This window comes from Saccopteryx bilineata, chromosome 4 (genome assembly GCF_036850765.1).
Source record: "Saccopteryx bilineata isolate mSacBil1 chromosome 4, mSacBil1_pri_phased_curated, whole genome shotgun sequence".
In the NCBI taxonomy this organism is placed as follows: domain Eukaryota; kingdom Metazoa; phylum Chordata; class Mammalia; order Chiroptera; family Emballonuridae; genus Saccopteryx; species Saccopteryx bilineata.
This window is the reverse complement of record NC_089493.1, coordinates 17278382-17297559: the sequence shown is the minus strand read 5'-3', so window position 1 is coordinate 17297559 and position 19178 is coordinate 17278382. Positions and strand designations below refer to the sequence as shown.

Sequence of the window (19178 nt, the reverse complement as noted above, 5' to 3'; positions counted from 1 at the left end):
CGAACCCGGGACTTCTGCATGCCAGGCCGACGCTCCATCACTGAGCCAACCGGCCAGGGCTATGAGTCTGTTTCTATTTGGTCTGTTAATCTGTTCATTAGATTCCATGTATAGATGAAATTATACAGTACTTATCTTTCTCTGGCTTATTTCACTTAACATAATACTCCCTGGGTCCATTCATGCTGTTGCAAAACGCACGAGTTCATTCTTTTTTACAGTTGAGTGGTAGTCTATTGTGTTAATGTACCGTAGCTTTTTTATCCAGTCATCCACTGATGGGCACTTGCACTGTTTTCAAATCTTGGCTGTTGTAAATAATGTGGCAGTGAACATAGGGGTGCATATACTTTTGTGATTAGTGCATAAGCATTTCCATAGCTCTGAAAGATGCTGGCTTGTTTTGTATTGATTCTAACCCTGTGGAGCGGTAAAGTATATGCAACTAAAACACAGTTCACTGTCACACTGACTCTATATAAATATATAAGTTGTTGGTATTATATGAGCAAAAAACATGTAGTTTTTGTGTGATAGATCTTAAAGACTTGACTGAATTCAGGTCATAACCATCACAGAACTGCAGTGTTATGTATCTGGTATGATCAGACATGCCTTTCAGCAAATGAGGTTTGTAACAGTGGGTCAGAATGACCCATGTCAGCACTACTGTGGGTCAATAAGGACACATGACCTTGGCTGGTTGGCTCAGTTGTAGAGCATTGGCCCAGCGTATGGAACTCCTAGGTTTGATTCCCCGTCAGGGTACACAAGAGAAGCATCCATCTGTCTCCACCCTTCCTTCTCTTCTTTCTTTCTATCTCTCTCTTCACCTTCCACAGCCAAGGCTCTATTGGAGCAAAGTTGGCCTGGGCTCTGAGGATGGCTCCATGACATCTACCTCAGGCCCTAGAATGGCTCTGGTTGCAATGGAGCAATGCTCCAGATGAGCAGAGCATCGCTCCTTGGTGGGATGCTGGTAGATCCCAGTTGGGGGCATGCTGGAGTCTCTCTGCCTCTCTGCTTCTCAATTCAGAAAAAAATAAATAAATGAGGACACAGAATTTGATATGATTTGTAAAACAAGAATGGTACTGTCATAATTGCAATTATTTTCCAGTTGCATGTTCTACACCTTTTTGTAAGGTCATCGAGCTTCTTTGTATTCGGGGACTATTCATCCATTTCTTTACCCCTCAATGTCTCTGAATGGGTTAGAGTAGGCTAAAACCCCTTGTAGTCTGTTCTGAGATATTACCTTGATGATTCCTTATGGAACCTCAGACTGAAGATTTTGAAGTGTTTTTACAGATGGTCTTTTCCAGCAAAGTAATCATCTGAAAGTCGTTTTTGATACGTTCATTTATTCTGTGAACTTCTGGAATCCTGCCACAAGCTGCTGTAGGCTCAGGAGAAATAACAGTGGGTGAAAGCAGTTGGAAAAATGCTGTCTCTGGCTGCACAGAGCTTTCAGGGAGTCAGGATGACGTGAGTTAGGAGCGAGGCTCTCCAGTTCACATCCAAGTTCAAATCCCATCTCTGGCTCTTATCTCCTCATTGGCCCAAGAGACGCGACTTAACATGGGGCACCCATTCCTTCTTCGGGAGTAATTACAGTAGAAAATGCATGGCTTTGTTATGAGTCAGTGCATGTAAAGTTCTGAAAATTATCTAAAATTATACATACTAAATTGGAAGTGATCTTGAAACACCAAAGTGAATAAATCAAGTGGGTGTTGGAATGTACAGGTAAGGAGCTGAGAGGACAGCCTAGGCTGGAGATTAAAGTGTACAATTCATTGGCATAAGATGATAATTTAAGCTGAAAGCTTGGAAGCCATTTCCTATAGAAGGATATAAGACCAGTCACTGGACCCAAGCTTACTGAACTCATACTGAATGGCTAGAATTGAAGAAAGAGAGCCTACAGAATAAGAAATAGCAAATGGAATAGAAGGAAAACCAGCACACTAAGATGTCAACACAACCAAGAAATGCTGATGCTTTAAGAAGAGCATGCACAACAAATCGAAATGGTGCTATAAACCCAAATAGGAGGAAGACAGGCAAAGCCCTGTGGATTTGGCAACCTGATGTTGACTGCTGACATCAGTGAGAGGTGCTTGTGAGAAAGTAGGGTAGGAACCAGTGTGGGTGGTGATGGTGATGGGTGGGAGATGAGAAAACAGAGGTATTGATGATGAACTATTTGGGGGGGGGGTGAATTTGACTAAAAGTAAGGAGAGAAGAGTGTCAACAGCCAGGGGGTAAGATTTTGGTCCAAAGGGATTATATTTAAGTAGAAAATATTGTAGAAAGTTTACAAGTGGATCCAGTTTGAGAGCAGGAGGTTGTGCATACAGCAAAGGAGGAGATAGAGAATTATGTTCTGCAGAAGTCTGTAAAGAAAGGACTCCAAGGAAGAACTCATGTAATCAACCTCTAAGGAGAGGAATGTGGGTGCGGATGCAGGTAGACTCATATGTTTTGAAACAGAAAGACATGGGAGATGCTGTCTGATGTCTCCTAGTTATCTGCAGATTCAAACCAGGCTGTCTAGCTGTCAGAGGGGTGGCGGGAGGGGGCTGTAGATGAAAGAAGGTGAAAGCATTAGCTAAAAAACACAGGTACATGACGCATAGTCACAGAGAGCATGGTAGTAGGAGCCATAAGGAAAGGGAGATGGAGACTCATTGGGGATGGACAGGGGGGTACGGGGGGAAGGGAAGAAACTTTGCTTGAGGCGATGGGCATACAATGCAATGTGCAGATGACTTTTTGTTGAGTTGTAAACTTGAAAATTGTATTGTTTTATAAACCAATGTCACCCCAATACCTTTAGTTTTTTTTTAAAAAAAATCAGATTGTCTACTGAGAGTGAAGGGGGAAGGTTTAGTGGTCTAAGAGAAAAGATTGACACCAACTTTGAGGAACGGGGGAGTGGGAATTTTCTAGAGAAAGTAGAATAAGAGTGCTAGGTAGGGGGAGGTCTCACTCTAAGCTGCAGATTTTTAATTCCAGGTAGAGCTAGTCTGTCTTGTTAAATGACTTTCTCTAGTGGGAATCTGAAACCCTGGCAGAGGGGAGATCGGGCTGTGTTTGGGTGGGAGATGTTTGCCTGATAGGTGAAGTAAAAAAAAAAACAAAAAAACAGAAAGCCAGGGAAACTGGGGTGTTGGCAGAATTTGTAAAATGATAAATTGTGAGCTCTAAACTGAAAAGGGAGAAATGTGATTCAGTGGAAAGACTGGTTTGTTTTTTTTTTTCAAAACCAGGAGAACTGAGTTGTAATTCCACTTCTAAGATTTGTTACTATTTGAAGTTGATTAAGTCACAGATTTCTCCCAGGTTGTTTCTTCCTTTGTAAATCAAAGATAATAACATCTTATTCTTCATATCCTGTGTGTATTTCACACTACTAGCAATCACTAACGCTCAATAGATATTTGAATATTTAGCTGCATCTGAAATCAGGTTGGAAATGGCACAGGAGCCTACGGATGAATCATGTGAGTGTAGTTACTTATTTCTTCGTTTGTTTGTTTGTTTTTGAATTATCAATAATTGTCTAAACATTAAGTTCAAATTTCTGTTCTATGCCAGCATAATTTACCTTCCAAAAAAAGAAAGAAAGGGAAAGAGGGAGAGGCAAGATGATTTAATCTATTCTTTCCTTCCCTACTCCAGGTACATGCTGGGACATGGCTTTTTTATTTATTTTTCCTTTAATTTTACTGGTGCTGTCTCAATAAAATTCTTCTCTATTAGTGTTTGTTCACCACTGGGTTTATTGCACACACTGAAGACCCAGTCTGTAATATAGATTATGCAGATTTTAATGGACCCAAAGGATGGTCAGTGTGAGCTCCCAGGTGGATTGAGAGATTTTGAGTAGCCTGCGGCAGTAGTGAGTGTGTCTTCAAAGTTTACGCTTTTGAGTTTGTAACACTGGTCGTTTGTTCTACACTTATCCCTATTATTTGAACCAACTGCATTGGAAATCTTGGGAGAACAACTCTTCAAATGTGTTGGAGAGTTTTATGTTTGCCAGGAGAATAGCTTTTTTTGTTGTTCAATTTTAATGTGTTCAGTTCTAGACGGCCTGGAGCCAGGAAATTGTCAACTGGTTAAATAAAGTGTTTCCTTCCTCCCTTCTTTCCCTCCTTCCCTCCTTCTCTTTCTCTTCCTTTCTCTTTCTTTGTTTTAGACGAAAAAATATTTGTCTAATAAGAACCTGTAAGGGGCTTGGTTGAGGTTCAGTGAATGAAAGGGAAAGATGATTTCAAGTTAGGGGAAGGCTATTGTTATATTTTCCCCCCAAATTCCTCTGGTAAGCCTCACATATTGGCCAACTACTGATAGAACTCTCCTGATTGTTGTATGCACAGTATTTATAACCTACCTTCAGGAATATGGAAATGTGCCGAAGATCTACAATTGCTTTAGTATTTCCAGATTGTAACAAAGACACGTGCAATGCAGTGAGGCCCATGGGTCCTGCACCTGCGTGTGTCTGATTTTAAGCGCAAACTGCCTGCCTGCGGAAGCTCTAAGTCTGATGGACCCAGGGAAGCGCTTCTGGGAGGATCCCTCATCGTGGGAGCTTTCCTGTTTGTATCACTTTCTGCCTTGGGCTGTCTTGTCCCAATCCAGTCAATGCCAAAACCATTGCGATTTTATTAGGTCTGTTCTAGTATCATTATATTATGCAATCGACAGTCTTTATTGACAGTTCCTATTTTCTGAACTATGATTTGTATAGTCTGAGTTTATTAAGTGCTCCTGGAATAGAGGATCTTACAATTAAAAAAAAAAAACAAAAAGAAAAGCCTTCTTAGGCAGCACTAAGGAAGAGACACTCTGCAGAAAGCTTTTCTGTGATTTGTGTGCTTTGAGTCTCAGAGAAAAGTAGTCTGGAAAAACTTCTGCTGTTTCTGTCATCATTAATAGACTGGCAGGCCCAGGGCTTGCTGTCTCCAACAAGCATTAGTTTCTTGCTGATTTACACTCAGGCTTTTGAAACCATGTTTTATGCTTTTAAATAAAAATTTCTTGTTTTTACTGAGTGCCTTCCATGAAGCCGTCCTTCATAATGGCCAGTTTCCTGGAGGGGGCGTGTAGTCAATTCAGCGTTCAAACAAATCAGAAAGCAAAAAAGAAGAACCATTACTTTTGCTCTCAATATTTAAAATTCGTCTTGTAAAGCAGAATCTTTTTTTATTCCTAGCTGTTAGAGACTTACAAACAAAATGGCTAGTGATGTTGAAGCACAGGCTTCTTTATGATCCTCTGGAAACTAGACTACTTCAGTGAGGAGCAAAGTTGGGGAGAAGTTCAAATTTTGTTTCTTTTCTCTGCTGGACAGGAGCAAAGTTGGGGAGAAGTTCAAATTTTGTTTCTTTTCTCTGCTGGACTGTGTTTTGCCTCTAGAGCCACAATCTGACCAGCTTGGATCTATGTGAAGAATTCAGGAGTCCCCCCTGGCTTATACCTTCTTACCCTTCAGATAGTCACAGAGAGAGTCGTTCTCCTTCAATGCTTTTCTTGGTGCCTCATGGGCTAGGTTAGCGTTCTTGACACAGTACCGTAATTCCTGGCATATTCAGTTTTATTCCCCTCACTAAAATTTAAACCTCATGAAGCGGAAAACCACATCAGCTCCGCAAAAGACGGTATCCTCATTCTAGTGCCCAGTAAATATTGGTGGAAGAAATGGATGAAAAACATACTGCATTTTCCATGTCCATATGGCAAGGAAAGTTTTTAGGTTCCATTTATTAGAAACTTACGTTCTATTTTCTGTGTAAAATCAGAATCATCATGTTAACCTTCTAGGGCTCATAGGAGGTGGGGCAAGCCAGTGGTCTTAAGGTGGAGGAGGTTTTGCCATCCTAAGGACTATATAACATGGCAGTGTTTGAAGACATGTCTGGGTGCTTCGGACAACCCCACACAGAAGAATCATGTAGCTCAAAGGGTCAGTAGTTCTGAGGTTGAGAAATCTTGGGGTAGGTAAAAAGGCACAGATATTGACAGGTCAAAGGTGATATTCTTTTGCTTTTTCTGTCGCAGTTTACCTTTTTGGGTAGCACTAATAGTAACAACTACATAGAACAATCATTTAAAATTATTACGCTTTTTTGCCATGGGTCAGGCAACTATACCAACTTTTCACCATATCATTCCACTTAATCCTCTCAAGAATGCTGTGAGTTAGGAAATACTATTACTCTCATTTTTCTTTCTTTTTTTTAAAAATTTAGTTAGAGAAGGGGAGACAGAGACAGACTCCCCCATGCACCCCAACTGAGATCCACCTGGCAAGCCCACAAGGGGGCAATGCTCCATTACAACCAGAGCCATTTTTTTTTTTTTAGCTTTTGAGGTGAAGGCCATGGAGCCATCCTCAGCACCTTGACCAACTCATTCTTGTTGAGGCATGGCTGCAGGAGGGGAGGAGAAGAGAGAGAGAGAAAGAGAGAGACAAGCAAAAGGGGGAGGGGAGGAAGCAGATAGGTACTTCTCCTGTGTGCCCTGGTTGGGAATCAAACCCAGGACATTCACACGCTGGGCTCATGGTCTACCACTGAGCCAGCCGGCCAGGGCTTAGTCTCATTTTTCATGTGGGAAGACTGAGACCTAACAGATTAATTAATCCAAGTCCTCTAGCAAATGGCAGTCAGAAGTAGGATTAGAACTCAGGGCCCAGTGTATTGACTTCTCCTGTGGACTATTTTCTCTATAAATACAGTTTCCAGCTTAAGGTCTAAAAAGATTTCTGCCTTTGTTATTCAGTAGGAATTAGAGCTGAAAATACAGAGGAAACTGTAGGTTACTGAAATTAAATGTTTCTTGTCTCCGTGTTTGTAATTTTACACTTGTGTGATTTTGAACACAGATCCAGTTTTTGTCCGACGTGACAGGTCAGCTGTTGTTGATCCAAGGGCGAATCTACTGTGCGGTTCTTTTGAGGGATTCTCAGGAAACTCAAAGAAAACCTTGAGTGTCTGTTGTCATTCCAAATTGCCCTTGTCGTTGCTGATCAACACACTGTGATCTTGATGAGACTTTTCTTCTAGGAAGGTGGATGAACAGTAATTTTGTCCCACGTAGTCCTATGAGGAGTCCTCTTCAGGACCATGTCCTCTTCTCACGTGATTAGAAAAGACGCACCCATCACTCAGTACACCCGCAAGGGTTCAGGCCGGAGCCTTCCTCTTCCACCAGAGTCACAGCTCAGGCAAGTGGAAGAATTTACAGTGTGGGTACATCATGAGAGTCCCAGGTCCATACCTGTGTCCCCCGTTAGCTCCCAGTGATTGTTGTCTGAAGGCAGTTACCTTAGAAGTTTTCCAAGTAAATTCTGTCATCCTCAAGTATTGGCTTCTTGTTTCCAGGCCCTAAATTTGGCATTTTAGCACAGGTAAGCATCTATTCTTTTTCTGTAGGAACTTACTTAGAGACCCTGGAGCAGCTGTTTTCCCCCTTAGGCAACTTTATTTTCTGGGTGATTCTGTCACACTTGGGAGATGCTTGTGGAATACTCAAAAATATTCTAGGTCTCATTTTTTGTAACCTTTCTTTTCCATTTATTTTATTTTTTTTAAAAAATAAGATGCTAACAGCATGAAATTGTTTTTTCTTCGTAAATAAATCATGCTTTGTAAAAGTGGACTCCTTTGATTACAAATGAATTCTGCCAGCCATTAGCGCTTGTCATTCAAAGGCTTTTCTAAACACCTTTCAAAGTCCACCGAGGTCAGGAGACATACATAGTCATTGCACTGCTCCACTTATAAAATGTCACTTACATGTCAGATGTAATTTTAGACTGTCTCTTGGGGAGAGAAGTGGTTAGTGTGCCTTATGCCTTATGACTTTTTCTCGAAAAAGTCATTTGACCTGCTCTTACACTTAATTTACATGTAGTTAATGAAAACATTTGCACAACTAAATAAGATGGAACTGTTTAGGGCCATGTTTCTCAAATTTTAATGTGCATCCCTGATGCTCTTGCTAACATGTTGATTCTGTGTTTCCATCAAATTTTGAGGTCAAGCTCATGCTCCTGGACCAAGGATGATGAGCTTGAGTAGAAAACTATTAGGGAACATTAAAATGGTTTAAAAATTTGAAACCTGAGCTAAGGATGATTCCAAACTTATGGCTTGAACTCATTTTCTTTTTCTATACTATAAATTATTCTTTAAGCATAGAGGAATTTTGCTGGAAGGGATGGTTTTATTCATTGGCAAACTATATATTTGCAATTTTAACAAATTAAATAATGTTTGATTTTTTACAAAGTATCACGTGATCTGTTTTTGCCTGGAGATGTCTACTCCTCTTTTTTAAAAAAGGTTTCTGAAAAATAAGTAATGAATTTTATTGGTTTTTGGTCTTCCAAGGTATTTTTTTTTAGATGGTTCACAATCTTTTAAATTGTAGAGCAAATTTATAATATTCTTGACACTTAAATAGCACTTACGGTTTTTTTTTCTTTTTTAATTATGTTTCTAAAGATAGCTAAGGGAACAATTTTAAATAGTTCCTCTGTGCTTTTTGATATAACTTGTTTCAATTTCTGGCTCTTGGTGAGAATTAAGAGACTGATAGCTTTCCATGTCCTGTCATGTCAGCTTATTTTGTAGAAAAATCAAATCTGGCACCTCTCAATTAACTTCTTTGCCTCTCTGAGCTAAAAGCAGATGGAACGCGTACTGGAGCTTAAAGCCGTGATTACGATCTGTGGGTTGCCTTTCCTTCTGCAACCGTGTCTTCTGTCATTTCAAAGTGTACTGAAGTCCTCCTTTAAAAGCAGTACACATTCACAGATGGGAAGAAAGAAGGTCGTGTTTTTAAGAAATAATGTATTCTCAATCACGAGCATTGCAACTCTCAAAGGGATCACAGTGGCACATCTCACGGACACCTGGAGGTTCCAAAAGAGGGGATACGTGGAAATGTGTCCCGGACTAGAGTTTGGTCATTTTACTTGGTAACTCGGTTATTAGCTATTTTGGAGGAAGACAAAAGATGAGAGGAGGCAAGAAGTGGGGAAGGAAATTCTCCTGTCTGCCTTCACACGTGTGTCTGTGACTTAAGTTTAATTTATAGTGCTTTGTCATGGGGTCAGGTCAAAGGGCTGCATCTTTTTATCTACCTACTTATTTCTTTTTAATTGATTTTAGAGAGAAAGAAAGGAGAAAGAGAGAGAGAGAGAGAGAAATCAATTTGTTGTTACTTATTTATGTATTCATTAGTTGATACTTTTATGTGCCCTGACCTGTGATCGAACCCACAACCCTGGAGCATTGGGATAACATTCTAACTAACTGAGCTACCCAGCCAAGGCAAAAAGCTGCACCATTTCAAATGACTTTGTCAGTCCCCTTTTTGCATTTGTTTATTTATTTATATAAGCTGAAAAGGTTTCACATTGTATTTCCATAAATTTTATTCCTTCCTCGGTCACTTATTTGATCATGAAACAAGACTTGGACCATTTGGATTTATGGGTGATCTCATTATTTGATTCAGTTGTATGCCTATCTATTTAGATATACAATAGTACGTACTGTTTGGAATTGTCAATTTCACGATGCAGTCATTGATAATGAGAGGTAACAGTATAGTTTTGTTCTGAAGATAACTGAATCATTTTCATTTCTTGAATACTTTCTTGACTAAATTAGTTTTCTTAAAATAATCACTTCATGTCAGTCACCTGCCCCTAGTCATCTATTCTCAGTCACATCATTCCTGAAAAGTGTACAGTCAGGTCAGCACTTCTTCCGTGACTACCCTTAACTGACTCTTCTCTCTCTACTTTCCTACAACAGATTGCAGATTGAGCTTAACCGAGAAGTTCATATGCTGACCGACGCGGACCTGACCTACAAACGGAAGAGTGTTTTGCCTGCCCACCTGAGTCCCTGTTGACCGCTGATAACTGGGCTTCATTCGTTGCCTGTGTAGAAAATTCTCTCTATTGAATTTTCTTGTCTTTTTCTTTTTGCACATGGAAGACAGTAGCAAGGAGGGCAACGCAGGCTGATAAGACCAGAGACCGCAGGAAGATTTCTTTTACCGTAAGCCTTTGGGACTTTTCCTCGAGTGGGCGTTCTGGACTTTGACGGAACTCCATCTAGTCATTTTGGTTTTGCTATCTATATATATATATTTTTTCTTTTTTTTCCCTCCTACCGCATTATATTTTATTTCCGTACTTCAGAGATGGGCTTACAGACCACACCGTGGCCCAGCCATGGGGCTTTCTTCCTGAAATCTTGGCTTCTCGTTTTCCTGGGGCTCTACTCACAAGTGTCAGAACTCCTGGCGTGCCCCAGCGTGTGCCGCTGCGACAGGAACTTTGTCTACTGTAACGAGCGAAGCTTGACCTCAGTGCCTCTTGGGATCCCGGAGGGCGTAACCGTACTCTACCTCCACAACAACCAAATTAATAATGCTGGGTTTCCTGCGGAACTGCACAACGTACAGTCGGTGCACACGGTCTACCTTTATGGCAACCAACTGGATGAATTCCCCATGAACCTCCCCAAGAACGTCCGAGTTCTGCATTTGCAGGAAAACAACATTCAGACCATTTCACGGGTGGCTCTGGCTCAGCTCCTGAAGCTGGAAGAGCTCCACCTGGATGACAACTCGATATCCACGGTGGGAGTGGAGGACGGGGCCTTCCGGGAGGCTGTTAGCCTCAAACTGTTGTTTCTATCCAAGAACCATCTGAGCAGTGTACCCGTTGGGCTTCCTGTGGACTTGCAGGAGCTGAGAGTGGATGAAAATCGAATCGCTGTCATATCAGACATGGCCTTTCAGAACCTCACGAGCTTGGAGCGTCTGATTGTGGACGGGAACCTCCTGACCAACAAGGGCATCGCCGAGGGCACCTTCAGCCACCTCAGCAAGCTCAAGGAATTTTCCATGGTGAGGAATTCGCTCTCCCACCCCCCACCTGACCTCCCAGGGACGCATCTGCTCCGGCTGTATCTGCAGGACAACCAGATTAACCACATCCCTTTGACAGCCTTCTCCAACCTCCGGAAGCTGGAACGGCTGGATATATCCAACAATCAGCTGCGCATGTTGACTCAAGGGGTCTTCGATAATCTCTCCAACCTGAAACAGCTCACTGCTCGGAATAACCCTTGGTTTTGTGACTGCAGTATTAAATGGGTCACGGAATGGCTCAAGTACATCCCGTCCTCTCTCAACGTGCGAGGTTTCATGTGCCAGGGTCCCGAGCAAGTCCGGGGGATGGCTGTCAGGGAGTTGAATCTCAACCTCCTGTCGTGTCCCACCACCACCCCCGGCCTGCCTGTGTTCACCCCAGCCCCAACGACGGCCCCGCCCACGACACAGCTGCCCACACTCCCTGTCCCAACCCCGAGCAAAAGCTATACGCCCCCAACTCCTACCACCTCCAAACTCCCCACCATTCCCGACTGGGATGGCAGAGAAAGAGTGACTCCGCCTATTTCGGAACGGATCCAGCTGTCTGTCCATTTTGTGAATGACACTTCCATTCAAGTCAGCTGGCTGTCTCTCTTTACGGTGATGGCCTACAAACTCACGTGGGTGAAAATGGGCCACAGTTTAGTCGGGGGCATTGTTCAGGAACGCATAGTCAGTGGGGAGAAGCAGCATTTGAGCCTGGTGAATCTGGAGCCCAGGTCCACCTACCGGATCTGTTTGGTGCCACTGGATGCTTTTAACTACCGCGCCGTGGAAGATACCATCTGTTCCGAGGCGACCACCCACGCCTCCTATCTGAACAATGGCAGCAACACCGCTTCCAGCCATGAGCAGACGACGTCCCACAGCATGGGCTCCCCGTTTCTGCTGGCGGGGCTGATCGGGGGCGCGGTGATATTTGTGCTCGTGGTCTTGCTCAGCGTCTTCTGCTGGCACATGCACAAAAAGGGGCGCTACACCTCCCAGAAGTGGAAGTACAACCGAGGCCGGCGGAAAGACGACTACTGCGAGGCGGGCACCAAGAAGGACAATTCCATCCTGGAGATGACGGAAACCAGCTTTCAGATCGTCTCCTTAAATAACGATCAGCTCCTTAAAGGAGATTTCAGACTGCAGCCCATTTACACCCCAAACGGGGGCATCAATTACACAGACTGTCACATCCCCAACAACATGCGATACTGCAACAGCAGCGTCCCAGACCTGGAGCACTGCCACACGTGACCGCCAGGGTGCAGCGTCACACAGGCGGACAGTGACGCGCCTGAGAACACACGCGTGTGTGCCCGAACGACTCGCCAATTACATTTGATAAATGTTCCCCAGATGCATTTGTGCATTTGAATACTCTGTAATTTATACGGTGTACTATATAATGGGATTTAAAAAAAAAGTGCTATCTTTTCTATTTCAAGTTAATTACAAACAGTTTTGTAACTCTTTGCTTTTTAAAACCTAAAAAAAAAAAATAGTTGCTGAAGTACTGTACAGGGTTGTACAAAGAGAACCCAACGCCAAGGCGAAAGAACAAGTGATTCTTGCTTAAGATGTGCGCATTAACCACTTCGCTGTAGAAGCTGTCAGAGTAAATCCCTTTCCTAGGGCTGGTGGTCAGATGAAAGGGCAGATGAAAATGGACACATCAGGGTCGGAAAAATTATAAGGGTCAAACAGAGAAGGGCCCAGATAGCTTCAGGCTATTTCTATACTTCCTAGTCTGGAAGAAAAGTTAAAAATTCCTACATAGAAGAAAGGGGGTAGTTACCTTGATTTGACTTAAAACAGGAAATGGAAAAAGCATCACAAGGAAGTCAGTTCCTGTGAGATAAGTTAACCCAATGTGGTGGAATCAAGAAAATGAGATGAATTTTGAAAAGACCTTTAAACTTGGGGGTTGGCATTCTGACCAGGAACTTAAACATCACTCCCTGCGCTTGCCTGGCCCTATGGGATAACAGAGTTAAGAGACCGAAGTCTGATTGGCGTCATCTTCAGGGACAGGTATGATGTCCCAGCAGGAATATTCCCTTTAAAAGTGTTACTGTTCAAATTATATGTCAGGTTGAATCACATTCAACAGAGATATATTCTAGAATACTTTTTTTAGAAGAGGCTAATACAAATAATGGGAAGATTATATTGAATGGAATTATTTTTGATAATGAGAATTATTTGGGTAGATTCACTTCAGCTATGTCAACATGATATTTAGACCAAGAAGGGAATCAATGTGTGGAATATACTCAAGCAACTTGTTATTTCAAAAGTATTGATACTATATTTAGACAAAAGCAAGCAATCAGTGATTTTGCTATACTCTGTCAACTGCTTTTGTTAGTATCATGTTGAAATAGCTTGAATTAATAATACCTTAAACCCCTTGCAAATTCTTGTCTTCCAATCACCGCACATATATTTTCGTAATTAGGAGTTTATGCTGTTTGTTTTTCTCCACCCCCCCTGCTCAAAATTTGAAAGAAAATTATGGATGCCAGTCTTGGTTGCACAAAATATTCATAGACACTTACATACTTTAAAATGTATAATAGTTTTCACTGTTAATAATTCCAAAAGAACAGATCAAAGCTGGCCGAAATAATGTATGTTTGGGTTTTTTTTTTTTTTTTTCTTTAAAAAACAATATTGAGTTTCCTCCTTGGATTGACTTTGAGCCTGTCCCATTTTTTGAAATTTTAGTTATTTCTTTTCAATCTTGAAATGTTCCTCTTCTTTGGGAATTGCGGAGGGATAATCAATCTTATTTTAACAGGATAACAGATGAAAAATGAACAAGTCAGAGAGCCAGGGTGTGTTACCCTCATCTTGGCACAGCTGAGTACAGAGCTGAGGGCACATAGAAGAGAAGGGTGTTCGTGCTTCTATCTGGATAATTTTGAAGCAATGTCATCTTTAGAAAGCATATACCACTTACTTTTTCCATTCCTTAGATTTAGATTTAGAAGGGCTATAGATCACAACTATTATCTAAAATATACAACCTTGGAAAATTCTTTTCAAAATCAAATTGAGGCATTTCTCTCTGTGTGGCACATTCCCTATACCACGAGCCATTATTTTATGGACCCATAAAGTTACTCTCACATTTTGTGTTTGTACTCTCTTCCTCTCTCTCACTCACTTGGAACAAAATAGAACTGTGACGTGTCTTCTTTGTAAAAGTTTAGGTATAAAATGCTATGCAAGTTTTTCTTTAGAGTAAGAGCTTTATTTTTCTTTAATAATATAGCCCATCTTCTATGTTTTAATCTCTTTTGTCTCTCCAAATAAGCAGAAAATATAACTGAAGACACAATGTTCTAAACACAAGAGTTGAAACTGTGCAGTCAGTTGGGCCAAAATTAACTATGAATTAATTTGAATTAATTCTGCAGTGATTTTGGTTTCCATCGTAGTCGAATAGCTAGTGAGTATTGGCTGTTGCTTTTTTAAAGCTAGCCCCCACACAGTGAAGGAATAAGGCAGTCCATGAAGGTGGTCAGTGAGACAGGAAGCTACCTGAAATTCAGAACAATGACATGGGGTTTTGTGTATTTAACTGGATTATTCTCTTCAATGGCCCTCTTCCCCTTGGCTGTGTAGATAAAATTATGTGTTCAAAATGATGGTACTTTGACTTTTGAGGTATTTTTTTTTCTTTTATCCACAAAATAATCATTCTTATTTATTTGTGTTGTGTGTATAACCCCTAGTGGGATATTTGGCTGCTGAAATGTTTTGCTCTGGGCCAAGAAGACCAAGGTTGGAGAGGTGTCTTTAATGCCTTACAGGATTCAAAGAACTATTTGGGGCTTACTGGTACATTGCGGATCTAGTCATGTGAAATGGTTAGGTTGATCTGAAAAGGTTCTATTGCTAGAAGGTGCTTCTGAAGAGAGAGAATCTGGTGGCAGGCTTTACTTTCATCTTGTGTACAACATGACAAGGATGGCTGAAATGAAAACCAATCCCCCCTTTGCAATAACGTACCTGAGACTCTGACCTACACCATGATAGAAAGCACATCATGGGATTTGTAATATCTTACGTGTGTTAGGAAAACTGCTGAACCACCATCAATGGTGGATTGGGCTTTGATTGACAGTTTTAGTTAACATAATGTCTTCTGTTAACACATCTGCTCCGTATTCGGCTTGTTTTGATGACATTATTATGTATTTTGAGGTGTTTAGCTAAAAGACAAGGTTGAAGGTGCAAGCCAAGTCCATGAACAAAGCCACAGTCACTGGCTTTTAAATGCTGAATGCTATCTGACCAAGTGAGGTGACTTCACATAGTAAGGCACCACTGTGCAGAGGAAATTCTGAAAGGGAAAGGCATCATCATGATAGTAGAGGTATTAGTAACCATCAGTCATGCCCAGGGTTGTCATTAATACCTGCTTGTCTAGAGAAATGTGTTTGAAAAACCTTGAGGTTTCCTCAAAACTGTCCGACACAGCCGTGGCCCGTCAGATGGAAGGCAGAAAGAGGAGTGTGTTCCCCTTGCCTCTTTTCCTTGTGTAACAAGTGGAAAACATTCTATCCTGTGAGAAATAATGCCATTTTTAAATGATCTGGATGTTGTTTGAAAATAGATTAGACATTATTTTTTCCCGAGATTAAAAAAAAAAAGTGTAATGTGACCAGTCTGGTAAGAAGTATTAAATGAAGTAGCTAATGTTACGCCTCCATTTCCTACTAGTGCCGATCGTAAGGGTCTTAGACATTTCACGGAAGTCAGAACTTCCTTCCCCACTGAGGAGGATACACTCTTCATGGGAGCAGAGCTTCCATTCCAAACACAGGCAACTTGGTTGCAGCCCCCAGGGAGCAGGTGTGGCCCTTGGCCAGCAAAGCTCAGCTGCAGAGCCCATTTGCAACTTTTGACAGTGAAGTGGTTAATTTCCATTGACTTCTTTCATAACATTTCTTTTTCTCTAACCTATAACAAGGAGACATTAACTTTCACTTTAGAAGGTGAGAATAACGGTTTTGCTCATGATTTACCTTTCTAGCTGCGTGGGAAAGCAAAGCAGCAAAGAGTGCCCAACTGGGAAAGAGACACAAAACAGATGAACCGCCCCTTCCAGGCCTTAATCTTGTCATTTACATCCTTCTCTGGTTTCTTCAGCAGGATGGAAAGACAATGCTGACGATGGGGGATGCTTGTCACTCATTGTGGGGAGATAGTTGTGTACACGCTGATACTGTTGTTATAACACACGCATCAGACTGTTTTGCTAAACGTTTCGTTTTTCTAGCAGCACACCCACCAGAAGAGCACAAAGCAAGGGCATCGCAACAGGCATTTTCAAAGAAGTATATAAACACATGTGTGCGCACACACAAATACACGCACGGGGGCATTTGTGGAGGTATATCTGGGATGTCAGATTTACAACCTGTAAGAGGCAAGGTGAATGCGGAGCCACCGTGTGTCCCTCAGAGGACCAGTATATCTTCCCCGAAAGTTAATCCTGATGATTTGTTATTGTTTAACTCGTATGTTGATTTGCTTCTGGTTTGTGTTTAGTGCATTCTTGCTGACAAGGGACTGCAAGGGGCTGGAAGATTCTGCACCACTCATCCTCTGAGACCTATCATGTCGCACACTTTGTTAACTACAAATTCACTCTACACTATACAGTACCTTGTTGATATATTCAGTAAAGGCTTATTTTAAAAGAAAACCACATTGTGTTTATCTGAGTAAGTTTATTGGGTTACAACTAACATTGTGATGTTGAAGAGAAATAAGGGATGCTTCCAGACCATATAGGAGGTGGGTAGGAATGAAGGAAGCAATAGAATTTTGTTTGTTTGTTTTTCCTATCTTGAAGACAACATTGGTGTCTTAAGACCATTTGAGTCTCCTTGGGTGGGATTTACATGAAATCTTCATGTTCTAGTTCCTGAATTGTGTTGTTCCTACAAGTATCTTTTAAATATACGTCATACCTTGAGCATATTACTTTGTATTTGTGAAATCTATGTTTAGTATGTAGGAAAACACCAATGTAGTTATCTAATCAGAGTAGTCTTTTCCTCTATTCTCTGTTGGTTTTAAATGTCGGTTTTCCTGAAGAATTCTCATGGTCCTTTTCTATTTCAGAATTTTTTGTTTTCATCCACCTATACTTTTAATGAGCACTCATGGAAAATTACTTACTTATATGCTCAAGTTGAACTCTGTATTAATCTCATGTTCTTCCAGAACCCCCTTTCTTATCCCCTTTTGGCCATTTCAATAATACTACATTTCACAGAGATTGAATCAGAAAATAAAATCATGATATCTAGGGAGATTTTTCTCTTTTTTTTTGTATTTTTCCAAAGCCAGAAACGGGGAGGCAGTCAGACAGACTCCCGCATGCACCCGACCGGAATCCACCTGGCACGCCCACCAGGGGGCGATGCTCTGCCCATCCGGGGCGTCGCTCTGTTGTGACCAGAGCCACTCTATAGTGCCTGAGGCAGAGGCCACAGAGCCATCCTCAGTGCCCGGGCCAACTTTTCTCCAATGGAGCCTTGGCTGCGGGAGGGGAAGAGAGAGACAGAGAGGAAGGAGAGGGGGAGGGGTGGAGAAGCAGATGGGCGCTTCTGTGTGCCCTGGCCGGGAATCGAACCCAGGACTCCTGCACTACAGGCCGACGCTCTACCACTGAGCCAACCAGCCAGGGCAGGGAGATTTTTTTTAATGTTAAATAATGTTCATGTGTTTTGGCCATTTTTATCAAGAATTACAGACTTTATTTTATGAAGACCAGACCCTTAGTTGAGAAATATAATTTATTTAAATACATTTATTAAACTCCTGCTCTGTTCCAGGCACTTGGATGAGTTCAGAGGTATCATAGATGAATAAAATGCGGTCTTATCCAAATTGAGCATTCTATCCCACAATATTCCTAAAGAAATCTGTTTGCTCATTCAATGTATTTACTCCTCATCCACTTTCTGCAGAGGACTATCTTAGGGTCTACTGAAGACTCTGAGAAAAACATGGCTCCACTGTTAAGGAGCTCACAGATCGTGTAATAAACACATGTTCCAACTTATTCTAGTGTCTCAGGGCCCATGTAATGACTTAACATTCTCTCGTTAAACTCAACAGCATATCAAATGTAACAAAAGAGACATAACATACTTACTGGTAAATTTGCTGATGTAACTAACTTATATATTAGATGATCATGGTATTTAATAGATGAAAAAAAAGTGGTAGTGCATTGATAAAATCAGAACTCAGTTTGAATTAAATTTTCAAATTTAGGCCAAGTCATTTAAAATGTAAGAATTGCCACTGATGATTACACATGCAACCTCTTATAGTCCCATTGAGCACCAGAATGGGAATCAAACTAAAAACATAAAAATGGCACCTGACAATTATGGAGCATCTTTGTATATGTAAGACTGTATTCCACATGCTTTGACATACATGATTGCATTTTCCTTTTAACCTTGTGAGGTTTATTCTTTTAATTTTTCAGATTTTAAAACTTGGCATCCTGAAAATGACAGTCAGGAATTAACCCCAAGCATGACTCCATGGTTTTTTAACTCACCTCTTAATAAACTGATTAGCCTTAAGACTTACTAGTTTTTAGGACAATTTCTTAGTCAATGTTTAAGATTTTTGATGAGGGAGATACAACTTTACTCTAAATGCATATATGATGTATTGTTTGTGACAAATCAAGGGAATATTTTTATAAAACTTAAAATATTCATGTCTATGAAATCCCTTGGTAATGCATTTCCATATTTTCATAGAAATTCTGTGTTTGTGATTATCTGATGGCTGCATGTTTATGTGATTTGAAAGCTTCAAATGGAACGCAGACGTGTCTACACCCACAGGGTAAGCTGACAGAACTATTAAAAGGACTCGAGTTAGGTTATTTTTAGTAATAAATTTGCTTTATGCTTGAGATGTTGCTCTAAGTATTTTGTAGATCCTACTGAAGATCTTCACATGTCTGGATCTATTAGGGAAGTAACAAACCAGTTTCTAGAGTTATACTACCTTTTTTTGTAGCACAAATACAGAATGTGTGCTTTAGAGACTATTACACAAACATACAAAGTTCAGGATCAAGAATTTTTAATGTTACACTTCACTTCAAAATAGATATCGTTTTTTCACACACACCATCCGATAATTTCATGTGTGTATTTTCT

General features: G+C 41.1%; 1 protein-coding gene and 1 non-coding gene across 7 annotated transcripts in view; one reads left to right on the top strand and one right to left on the bottom strand.

Moving 5' to 3' along the window:
* The window catches only part of FLRT2 (fibronectin leucine rich transmembrane protein 2), a 95947-nt gene extending 83310 nt beyond the window's left edge, over window positions 1-12637 (top strand). For all 6 annotated transcript variants that reach the window (XM_066272436.1, XM_066272437.1, XM_066272439.1 and 3 more), the window contains one exon: window positions 9843-12637. In XM_066272436.1, coding sequence (XP_066128533.1) covers window positions 10237-12219 — 1983 coding nt within the window. In that variant the 5' untranslated portion in view covers window positions 9843-10236 and the 3' untranslated portion in view covers window positions 12220-12637. The remainder of the gene's footprint in view (window positions 1-9842) is intronic.
* A 4962-nt stretch (window positions 12638-17599) lies between these two features.
* TRNAY-GUA (transfer RNA tyrosine (anticodon GUA)) lies at window positions 17600-17675 on the bottom strand. Its single transcript has one exon. It is a non-coding gene; the product is annotated as a tRNA-Tyr (tRNA).
* Window positions 17676-19178: the final 1503 nt, after the last annotated feature.